Here is a 12,557-nt window from a genome sequence, read left to right as displayed (position 1 = left end):
CGATGGAACAGTAGTGGAGAGGGTAGCTAGTTTTAAGTTCCTCGGCATACACATCACAGACAAACTGAATTGGTCCACTCACACTGACAGCGTCGTGAAGAAGGGCGCAGCAGCGCCTATTCAACCTCAGGAGGCTGAAGAAATTCGGCTTGTCACCAAAAGCACTCACAAACTTCTACAGATGCACAATCGAGAGCATCCTGGCGGGCTGTATCACCGCCTGGTACGGCAACTGCTCCGCCCTCAACCGTAAGGCTCTCCAGAGGGTAGTGAGGACTGCACAACGCATCACCGGGGGCAAACTACCTGCCCTCCAGGACACCTACACCACCCGTTGTTACAGGAAGGCCATAAAGATCATCAAGGACATCAACCACCCGAACCACTGCCTGTTCACCCCGCTATCATCCAGAAGGCGAGGTCAGTACAGGTGCATCAAAGCTGGGACCGAGAGACTGAAAAACAGCTTCTATCTCAAGGCCATCAGACTGTTAAATAGCCACCACTAACATTGAGTGGCTGCTGCCAACACACTGTCATTGACACTGACCCAACTCCAGCCATTTTAATAATGGGAATTGATGGGAAATGATGTAAATATATCACTAGCCACTTTAAACAATGCTACCTTATATAATGTTACTTACCCTACATTATTCATCTCATATGCATATGTATATACTGTACTCTACAACATCGACTGCATCCTTATGTAACACATGTATCACTAGCCACTTTAACTATGCCACTTTGTTTACTTTGTCTACACACTCATCTCATATGTATATACTGTACTCGATACCATCTACTGTATGCTGCTCTGTACCATCACTCATTCATATATCCTTATGTACATGTTCCTTATCCCCTTACACTGTGTATAAGACAGTAGTTTTGGAATTGTTAGTTAGATTACTTGTTGGTTATCACTGCATTGTCGGAACTAGAAGCACAAGCATTTCGCTACACTCGCATTAACATCTGCTAACCATGTGTATGTGACAAATACAATTTGATTTGATTTGATTTGATTTGATGATTGATTTGATTTGACAGGCCTTCAGAGGGAGCATCAGCTAGCTAATCCAATAGTGATATACTGACATATTGAATTTACCCGTTTTTTCGCCATCACTGCTGACACTCGCAATGCACCAGTAGCTCAGTAGGAAATAGAGGTTGCAGGCTTCACATTCATGCTCGGCACAGCACCTTGGTTTCAGTCAGAGTCTCATTTCTAAACCTGCCTTTCACTGGTTATCCTCATAGTCCGCCCCATCCCGCATGCGGTATCGTTACTACAGCCTCAAGCTCATTACCATAACGCAACGTTAGCAATTTCAAAAAATCGCAAATGAAATGAAATAAATATGCCTGCTCTCAAGCTTATCCTTTTCTTAACAATCCTGTCGTCTCAGATTTTCAAAATATGCTTTAGAACCAGAGAAAATCAATAATTTGTGTAAGAGTGGTGATAGCTAGCTTAGCATTTAGCGTTAGCATTTAGCACGCAACATATTCACAAAAACCAGCAAAGGAATCAAATAAAATAATTTACCTTTGAAGAACTTCAGATGTTTCAATGAGGAGACTCTCAGTTACATAGCAGATGTCCAGTTTTTCCTGAAAGATTCTTGTGTAGGACACATCGTTCCGTTTTGTTACTATGCATTTGGCTACCGAAACTAACCGAAAATTCAGTCACCTACACGTCAAACTTTTTTCCGAATTAACTCCATAATATCGACTGAAACATGGAAAACGTTGTTTGAATCAATCCTCAAGGTGTTTTGTCATATATCTCTTCATTGAAAAGCCGTTCCTGGAAGCCTGCATTCTTCTCTGATTCGGATGGAAAAATACTGGTAGCTGACTTTTGCGCACCAATTTCCACACAGACACCGTGCGGGACACTTGGCAATTGTAGTCTCTTATGGTCAATCTTCCAATGATATGCCTACAAATACGTCACAATGCTGCAGACACCTTGGGGAAACGATAGAAAGTGTCCGTTCATTCCTGTCGCATTCACAGCCATATAAGGCGATCATGGAAAACGTAGCTTCAGAAATCCTGTTCATTTCCTGGTCGCTCAAACATCTTGGTTTTGCCTGAAGCTTTTGTTATAAGGCACTCACAGTGAAAATCTTTGCAGTTCTGGAAACGTCAGAGTGTCTTCTTTCCAAAACTATCAATTCCAAGCATAGTCGAGCATCTTTTCATGACAAAATATTGCGCTTAGAACGGGCACGTCTTTTTATCCAAAAATGAAATAATGCCCCTAGAGGACTAACAGGTTAAACTAAGCCATCGAAAGTCCTCCAGGGTGAAATGAGCATCGCATACAGTAGATGTGTGCATGGTTCCCATACTCCAATCTGCTCGCTTCAACCGGAAAATCCATTCCGACTTCAAAGCTACTCGTTTTTGGGTCACAAATGAGTTGTAACCCCTTCCTTGTGGGTATTATTGCACTATGTGGGTATTACTGCACTAGTTACAAACAACAGAAAACTACTACAACACTCACTCGCTCAACTTCCACTACCAAACGCACAGGAGTTGCAGTTTTCCTGCATGAATTTACGTATATGTTTTCTTCTTTGTGGATGTACATTGTAGCTCACCAGTGTCAACACTTGGTTTGGAATGTAATTACATGCTAGCATGGCAAGTAGTGAACATTAGCCAGCTGGAATTAGCTAGGTAGCAACGGTTCTCCACATGACTTTGAGAATTAGTGCATTGTGGGTAGTTCCAACAATATCCAGAAAAAAGCTAAGAAATATTTAAAAACACTCAAATATAACTATGTTTGTAGTTATAGGTAACTATATAGATTGTTACTACAACTAAGTTACTAAGTCTTTGACCAAACTGTGTTGTTACTTTGGTGTGTAGAAACTCATGCTTCATACCCTTTAATACCTGTGTGTGTGTGTGTGTGTGTGTGTGTGTGTGTGTGTGTGTGTGTGTGTGTGTGTGTGTGTGTGTGTGTGTGTGTGTGTGTGTGTGTGTGTGTGTGTGTGTGTGTGTGTGTGTGTGTGTGTGTGTGTGTGTGTGTGTGTGTGTGTGTGTGTGTGTGTGTGTGTGTGTGTGTGTGTGCGTGTTTACCACTTCCAAACCACAACCCCAAGTTATGAGCAAACAAACACAACTGTTATCATACGGATCAGTTTTCTTACGGCTTTACAAAGTGTTATTTAGTGTTGACAACAACAGCCTCTCTGCCTAAAGCCAGTCTACTCTGTGTTGACTTTTTAATAGCCTAATTAAATACCTAGATGAAAGCCTCTACCCTGGGACCATCAGCGCTACATTCTACAGGCCTGTATACACAACAGTACACTAAACAAAGGAACAACTATTAACGATGCTGATGGTTACAGATGGATTCAGTTGATTTTGGTGTTAATGGTTATGATGATTGTAAAACACAGGCCTAAGTGATATTAATGGTGCAGGGAGTTACAGCAGAAGTATTTATCCTAGGCTCAGCCTTCATGGATTGATTTATACAGTATATGTATGTGCGTGTGTGTGCGTGTGTTTGTGCACGTGTGCATGATTGCTTGCCTATATCTGCATGTATGTATGTACATACAGGGCCTTCAGAAAGTATTTACACCCCTTGACTATTTCCAAATTTTGTTGTGTTCCAAATTGGGATTAAAATGGATTTAATTGTTGTTGTTTTTCCAACAATTTACACAAAATACTCTGTAAAGTCAAAGTGGAAGAAATGTTCTATATATATATATTTTTTTTAAAGATGAATGAAAAAGAAAACACTAATATATCTTGATTAGATAAGTATTCAACCCCCTGAGTCAATACATAAAAAAACTTCCTAGTCCTTGCTGATGACGATGATATCCATAACATGATGCAGCCACCACCATGCTTGAAATATGAAGAGTGGTACTCTGTGATGTGTTGTGTTAGATTTGCCCTGAACATAATGCTTGCATTCAGGATAAAAGTGTATTTCTTCGACACATTTTTTGCAGTATTGCTTTACTGCCTTATTGCAAACAGGATGCATGTTTTGTGATATTTTTATTCTGTACAGGCTTCCTTCTTTTCACTCCAGTAGGTTAGTATTGTGGAGTAACTACAATGTTATTGATCCATCCTCAGTTTTCTCCTATCACAGCCATTAAACTCTGTTTTAAAATCACCATTGGCCTCATGGTGAAATCCCTGAGTGGTTTCCTTCCTCTCCGGAAACTGAGTTAGGAAGGTCACCTGTATGCTCCTTTGCACCCCATTATCTCTACTTGCACATTCATCTTCTGCACATCTATCACTCCAGTGTTTATTTGCTCAATTGTAATTATTTCACCACTACGGCCTATTTATTGCCTCACCTCCCTAATCTTCCTTCATTTGCACACACTATATATAGACTTTTCTATTGTGTTATTGACTGTACGTTTGTTTATTCCATGTGCAACTCTGTGTTGTTGTTTGTGTCGCACTGCTTTGCTTTATCTTGGCCAGGTCCCAGTTGTAAATGAGAACTTGTTCTCAACTGGCCTACCTGGTTAAATAAAGGTGAAATAAATCAATACAACATCTTTGTTGTAACTGGATGTATTGATACACCAAGTCTATTTGATAACTTCACCATAGTCAAAGGGATATTCAATGTCTGCTTTTTAATTTTTACCCATCTATCTATTGGTGCCCTTCGTTGTGAGGCATGGGAAGCCTCCCTGGTCTTTGTGCTTGAATCTGTGCTTGAAATTCACTTCTCAACTGAGGGACCTTACAGATGTGTGGGGTACAGTGATGGGGTAATCATTCAAAAATCATGTTAACCGCTATTATTGCACACAGAGCAGTAGCAGTGTGTGGGTAAAATCACTGGGGAAGCCAAGCCAAGCCAGTAACAAGCCATATTACACCCTCTGTTGTGATAACGGTGTTGTTTGCTCTATAACCCATTCGTTCATACGCCACTGTGATACACCATAAGGCCGAGACAACAAAAAGACAGTCACACAGAGGAGGAATAAATGTGTTTCTTCACAAAACCGGAGAGCAACATCTGTCCGGGGATGTCCACAAAGCAAATATTGCTTGTAACAAACAGTTACATGACCTACAGCATGGTCAAGCAAGTCAATGTTTTATACAGTTTACTAAACAATTACTACTATGGAACCACTGAGTTACCGCAAGTCAGCACAAAGACAACAGGAGCACTGCCTCCGCTATTCTAGCACCACTTCAACATCATCAAACAACCAGGCTATGTATGCTTAGTTTAATACAGTGAAGACAAACTTAAAGATAACAAAAACAATGTAGTCCAATCAATGCTCCTAAATATCATGTGGAGGTCCATGGTACTGATTTCTATGTGTGTGCGTGTGTGTGTGTGCGTGCGCAAGTTTAAAAAAAAGAAAGTTAACTTACCCTACTTGTAGACTAGTTGAAAGCCAATGCCATCCTCCTCTCTTTCATGTTGGCAAAACGGTCTATGGCTCTGTCATACAGTAGACTTTTAGTTTTTGTTGTCATAGGCTACAGAGCTAACTCCCTTGCATGGGCAACAATGACACAGCTAAGTTAGGTAGCTAGTTAACTTGAACCTACAAGGCTACATATAGAAATTCAATCGTCTCATAATCTTCGACATCATAATCATTAGCCTGTACAGAGAATTAAGTCAAAACCGCAAGTCCAAATCCCCATCTCCATCCATGGCTTAGGAAAGGGTCTGATTTAGCGAGCTGGCTACTCCCGGACAACAACACAGCCAGACCAGAAACAAATGTTTACTCCTGAATGTACAGTATTTAGGCTTGCTATAACAAAGGGGTTGAATACTTATTGACTCAAAGCATTTCAGATTTACATTGTTATTGACTTGTAATCATTTCAAAAAACAATATTCCACTTTGAAATTGTGGGGTACTGTGTACAGATCAGTGGCACAAAAATCTAAATATAATACATTTTCAATTTGGGCTGTGGAAAATGTGTAAAGAGTCAAGGGGTGTGAATACTTTCTGAAGGCATTGTATGAGTGTTTGAAGGTAGGTGTCCACACTTTGGAGTTGTCTGATGGGGTCCACTATGCATTGACGTGTTTCTGTTGTTGAGTAAATGACTGGTTAATCAAGTGCAGGGGAACAAACACCAGGTCTGCTATACCTGTCTGTAATATCTAGCTCCTCACCCGAATCACATTGCACTCGAGGGACACCGCCTGTGTTTATACTGTATCTGTGTGAGCGTGTGTTCAGCGTTTGATTGCGTGCATGTGTGTGTGTGTGTGTCTTAGCCTCAGTAGAATGACTCTGTCTTAGATAAGGCTTAATTAATGTTGCTCTCTCCATAACAGGGAGGTGAGTCTCTCCCCCTCCTCTCTCTTTCTCTCCCACCCCATTTCGCTTTCTCTCTATCGCTCCCCCCACTCTCTCTATCGCTCGCTCTCCCTGCCCGCCCTCTCTGTCTCCCTCCCCTTTTCCCCTCATCCTCAAGTATATCCACTGTTAACTCATCCAGTTGTCACCCACAACACCCACATTCTCTGTATGACGTGTGTGTGTTTGGTGCATGTGAGTGCCTGTGTATATTGCCATCCCTGTGTGATATGAGGTCAGTGGTGAGCTCCTCTCGTGTTCTCTGTATGTGGCTCTGCTTTGTCCTCAGATTCATGCTCTCTTAGACCCCTGCCCCCCTTCACTCCCTCAGCCCCCAGCTGTGGATAGAGTTACACTCACTTCACCACACCCTACGCGCACACCCACACACACACACACACACACACACACACACACACACACACACACACACACACACACACACACACACACACACACACACACACACACACACACACACACACACACACACACACACACACACACACACACACACACACACACACACACACACACACTTCTTGGCCGCTCTCTCTTTGCCTGGGCAGGCTCTATAAACCCTGAGCCCCAGCCAGGCTCCTCTTGCTGTGAAAAAACTATTTACACACTCACACTAACCCCCCCCTGCCTGCTGGAGCTAATGGGCTAACCCAGTGCTTCCTCTGTCCACCCCCGCTGCAGAGGGACAGATGGTACATACTGTTGGTGCTGCTCTAACTGCTCTGTCATTGATTCAGTAGTAACACAGTCCTCAGTCCACAGCCTGCCTGCCTTCAGAGAGAGAGCCAAAGCAGGAAGAAAGAAAGAGAGGACATAAGGAGAGAGGAAAAGAGAGTGATTGTGAGAGAGAGAAGCAGGGAAAGCATCCAGCCATCTGTCTGTCTCCAGTCTGAAAGCCACAGCCGCCCTCTTTGTTTGGCGTCCCTGATATGACCCTGTTTAAAAGTGAGCACCACCGCAGCCCACGATGTGAGTATGCCAGGCAAAAGATACCACTCTATGTGTCTGTGTCTCTATATTTTAGTTTGTATATACGCATCTCCTACTCTCTCTCTCTGCTTATACCTCCCTTCTACCTTATACCTCCTTCCCTATTTTTGTCTCTCCCTGTGTATCCCTTTTTTCACCCCCCCTTTTCTACTTTTCACTCCCCTTTCTTTCACATCTCTTTTCTCCTTCCTCCCTACTTTCTCTTGGTTTCTCTCCCACTGCCTCTCTATTCTCTAAATCCCCCTGTCCCTATTTCCCCTCTCCTTACTCTATCCCCCTCTCTCTCTCCCTCTGGTATTTCCTCATGCCGACCCTTACGCCTGGCCAGGGATAACCCTGTCTAATGGAACGAGAGACAGAACGAGAGAAGGAGAGAGAGGAGTGAGTGAGGTAGTGAAAGAATCCCGAGTTGAGGAGGTGACAGGAACTCGACTGTTTACTCTCCGAACACAGCTGTGCTTAACCAAGAACTGGAGAGGTGTGTTTGAGAGGACGTGGGCGTGCTATGTATCTGTCATTCATCTCTGTGTGTGTGTGTGTGTGTGTGTGTGTGTGTGTGTGTGTGTGTGTGTGTGTGTGTGTGTGTGTGTGTGTGTGTGTGTGTGTGTGTGTGTGTGTGTGTGTGTGTGTGTGTGTGTGTGTGTGTGTGTGTGTGTGTGTGTGTGTGTGTGTGTGTGTGTGTGTACGTGGATGCTTGCGAGAGACAGAGATAGCCAGACAGAGACAGCCAGCCAGAGAGGAAGAAAGAGATCACTTATGCATGTCTACATACATGCTACAGTATGTGTGACCATGGGTGCATGAGATTGAGCTACAACAGAAGTCCGTAACTGTGATAGTGTGCTGGCCAACAGAATGGTGCTGGTTTTGGACTCTCTGAGGCGTTAGGCTGTGTGCTTGACAGGCTCTCCTGCACTGCTAGACTGTGTGAATCGATCGTAGACCAAAGCGGCTCAGGAGGAAGAATAAGGGCACAGTGTCAGCTCTCTCTCACTGGAGCAGAGAGGACAGAGAGAGAGTCTTCAGGACCGAGGGCTAGAGCTGAAACTTCTACCCAGCTGAGCCTTCACTGGAGTTGTCAATAACTGTGGAGACTGGGATTACATCGGTTCACAGGGAAGATGCTATTTCTATTGCACATCTTAGCCACTGCATGCGTGTATGTGTGTGCATGTGTATGATTCTGGGCCTTGGGGGATGCCACTGTTTCTGGTTAGGGAGCCAACACAGAATGAGGTTAATTTTCATCTTTGACAGAGTAGTTATTAGATACTGGTATGTCTGTCTGTCTGTATTGCTGTCTTTAACTAGAGTATCGGACTGTCCTGAAAATAACTAGAATATCAGACGGTCCAGAAAAAGAGAGAAAGGGCGAGAAGACATTTATTAAAGGCCCACTGCAGTCAAAAACATGATTTGACTATGTTTTATATATATTACCACACTATGAGGTTGGACTAATACTGTGAAATTGTAAAAAATTATGATAATGCCCTTTAAAATATATATATATATACTGCATGTGATGACAGTCCACATTAAAGCACTTTTGCACTTAAGGCCTCGATTCAATCAAATCAAGCACTAACCTGCGATAGCAGACGACCGTATAGCAATGTTTTGGCGGTGTTGGCTGTCAAATCAGTGAGCAGCTGCTCTTGCGATCATTGTCACAAAGCCACACCCGCCCCACTCGAATAAGAAGTTCAGAACAAGAAAGCGTAGGCTATATAGAAATAATTACTCTTAAATTGAAAAATCATTCAACTAGATAATAATGATTTCAAACACAGAATTTTAAATGCACTACTCAACTGAGGGTCCTTACTGATCATTGTATGTGTGCGGTACAGAGAAGTCATTCAAAGATCATGTTAAACACTATTATTGCACAAAGTGAGAGTCCATGCAACTTATTATGTGCCTTGTTAAGCACATTTTTACTCCTGAACTTTATTTAGGCTTGCCATAACCAGTGGTATAAAGTACTTAAGTAAAAATACTTTAAAGTACCAATTAAGCAGTTTTTGGGTCGTATCTGTCTGTACTTTACTATTAATATTTTTGACAACTTTTACTTTTATTGCACCATATTCCTAAAGATTTTTAAAAACGTTTTACTCCATACATTTTCCCTGACAGTACTAGTTACAATTTGAATGCTTAGCAGGACAGGATGGTCCAATTCACACACTTATCAAGAGAACATCCCTGGCCATCTCTGCTGCCTCTGATCTGACGGACTCACTAAACACAAATCATGTCTGAGTGTTGGAGTATGCCCCTGGCTATCTGTAAATAAAAATTCATAAAAAATCATGTCATCTGTTTTGCTTAATATAAGGAATTTGATACTTAATGATGTTTTAGCAATTACATTTACTATTGAAATTTAAGTATATTTAAAACCAAATACTTTTTGACTTTTACTCAAGTAGTATTTTACTGGATGACTTTCACTTTTACTTGATTTCATTTTCAATTAAGGTACGGTATCTTTACTTTACTTATGACAATTGGGTACTTTTTACACAATTGGCTATAACAAAGGGGTGGAATGCTTATTGACACAAGACATTTCAGCTTTTAATTTTTAATGAATTAGTAAGAAAATGTAAAAACATAATTCGACTGACATTATGGGTATTGTGTGAAGGCCAGTGACAAAAACAAACCTCAATTGAATCCATTTTAAATTCAGGCTGCAACACAACAAGATGTGGAAAAAGTCAAGGAGTGTGAATACTTTCTGAAGGCTCTATATACTCCTATATTCTTCAATAATCAATGGGTACATATCATTCATTTATAGCTAGAGCTTCAATGCCATACAGCACTCCTTCCGTGGCCTCCAACTGCTCTTAAACGCGAGTAAAACCAAATGCATGCTTTTCAACCGATCGCTGCCTGCACCCGCATGCCCGACTAGCATCACCACCCTGGATGGTTCCGACCTTGAATATGTGGACATCTATAAGTACCTAGGTGTCTGGCTAGACTGCAAACTCTCCTTCCAGACCCACATCAAACATCTCCAATCGAAAATCAAATCAAGAGTTGGCTTTCTATTCCGCAACAAAGCCTCCTTCACTCACGCTGCCAAGCTTACCCTAGTAAAACTGACTATCCTACCGATCCTCGACTTCGGCGATGTCATCTACAAAATAGCTTCCAACACTCTACTCAGCAAACTGGATGCAGTCTATCACAGTGCCATCCGTTTTGTCACTAAAGCACCTTATACCATCCACCACTGCGACTTGTATGCTCTAGTCGGCTGGCCCTCACTACATATTCGTCGCCAGACCCACTGGCTCCAGGTCATCTACAAGTCCATGCTAGGTAAAGCTCCGCCTTATCTCAGTTCACTGGTCACGATGGCAACACCCATCCGTAGCACACGCTCCAGCAGGTGTATCTCACTGATCATCCCTAAAGCCAACACATCATTTGGCCGCCTTTCGTTCCAGTACTCTGCTGCCTGTGACTGGAACGAATTGCAAAAATCGCTGAAGTTGGAGACTTTTATCTCCCTCACCAACTTCAAACATCAGCTATCCGAGCAGCTAACCGATCGCTGCAGCTGTACATAGTCTATAGGAAAATAGCCCACCCATTTTCACCTACCTCATTCCCATACTGTTTTTATACTGTTTTTATTTATTTATTTTTCTGCTCTTTTGCACACCAATATCTCTACCTGTACATGACCATCTGATCATTTATCACTCCAGTGTTAATCTGCAAAATTGTATTATTCGCCTACCTCCTCATGCCTTTTGCACACATTGTATATAGACTGCCCATTTTTTCTACTGTGTTATTGACTTGTTAATTGTTTATTCCATGTGTAAGTCTGTGTTGTCTGTTCACACTGCTATGCTTTATCTTGGCCAGGTCGCAGTTGCAAATGAGAACTTGTTCTCAACTAGCCCACCTGGTTAAATAAAGGTGAAATAAAAAAATATATTTAAAAAATATACATACAAAAATGTATGTTGCAACTACGGATTGCCCCTTTAACAGGCAGTGACCTTTATATAGCAGAACCATGTCGTCCATTTCAATGTGATCCGTTAACCTGTCCCCAGAAATGTTTTCTGTCCACTGTTCCACAAATGTCAAGCAAAATCTTTCCCTTGTCCCGCATTTGGGTTTTTAAGATTTTGTCACCCTAATTCCAACCGGTGGAAACATTGCTACTGCAAGAATTTAAGTAGAATTTGCAGTTTTATATGTGAAAATCAATCAGGCAGCTTGTATCAGAAACAAAGAGCAGAACCACTGGAGTGGCTGAGTTTCACGTATCTGACTCATGAAAATTTCACACGTGTCCAAAAATAATGTTTTTTTCCCCACATTATTTTTTCATGTGTTGTTTTGTAAGGGCAATAATGCAACTGTCAGGAATGCTGTGATGTACCTCCTCTACTGTCTTTCTAACCTATTCTCTCTCCCTCTATCCCCCTTTCTCTCTCTTTCAACAGTCTCCCCATCTTTTTCTCCATCCTCTCTCTCCCTCTCACGCCCACTCCCCGTCATGCTGCTTTGTTAGGCCTATTGTTATGACAGTGATGTTGGTGGTTGCTCAGCTTGTGATATCGTCAGTAAGAACCCTGTCAGCAGACTCTGATCTGAGATCAAATGGACCAGGACTGCTGTCAGAGAAAGCAGATGGGAGTGATCCAGGAAGTCAGATCTGAGAACAGCACGATGGTAGCGACTTTGCATTGTGTGTCAGCATGATGTGAACAGGCAGGCGGGCGGGCTGTGCTTTAACAGTCTCGTTTGACTAACTACCCATTCTGCCACTGCAGAATGCCAGCCTCGTGTATGTGTGATAGGCGATGCCACTTGCCAAAAAGACACAGGGCTCCACGCTGTGCAGGATCCCCCACAATTCATCTGTTCCTGGAGCGCACAAAACTGCCAAAATGTCACTCCACTCTCTACACAGTTCAGGGTCTCATTACATCATCTTTTCCACATCGGGGGCTTGACTCCCAGTTTAAGAGGTCACAGCTTTTGCCTGAGTAAAAAACGAATAAAAAACCAATCCAAATTCCAAGTAGGATGTTTTTGCTTATGCATAGCCTCCTCTCTTCCAGGTAATGTGATTAAGCTGGCTTTAGATATGAGCATTTACCATAGCTGGTGGTGAGGCAGAGT

At 42.3% G+C, this 12,557-nt stretch overlaps 1 protein-coding gene across 2 annotated transcripts in view; it reads left to right on the top strand.

Annotated features, from left to right (window-relative positions):
• Positions 1-7,066: 7,066 nt before the first annotated feature.
• Positions 7,067-12,557, top strand: part of LOC124033699 (RNA-binding Raly-like protein) — a 79,879-nt gene continuing 74,388 nt past the window's right edge. Inside the window, exon 1 of one of the 2 annotated variants that reach the window (XM_046345890.1) lies at positions 7,067-7,367. In XM_046345890.1, coding sequence (XP_046201846.1) covers positions 7,328-7,367 — 40 coding nt within the window. In that variant the 5' untranslated portion in view covers positions 7,067-7,327. The remainder of the gene's footprint in view (positions 7,368-12,557) is intronic. The other variant, XM_046345889.1, reaches the window with a different exon arrangement.

The sequence above is a fragment of the Oncorhynchus gorbuscha genome, linkage group LG04, assembly GCF_021184085.1.
Source record: "Oncorhynchus gorbuscha isolate QuinsamMale2020 ecotype Even-year linkage group LG04, OgorEven_v1.0, whole genome shotgun sequence".
NCBI lineage: Eukaryota > Metazoa > Chordata > Actinopteri > Salmoniformes > Salmonidae > Oncorhynchus > Oncorhynchus gorbuscha.
This window is presented reverse-complemented; position numbering and strand designations above follow the sequence as displayed.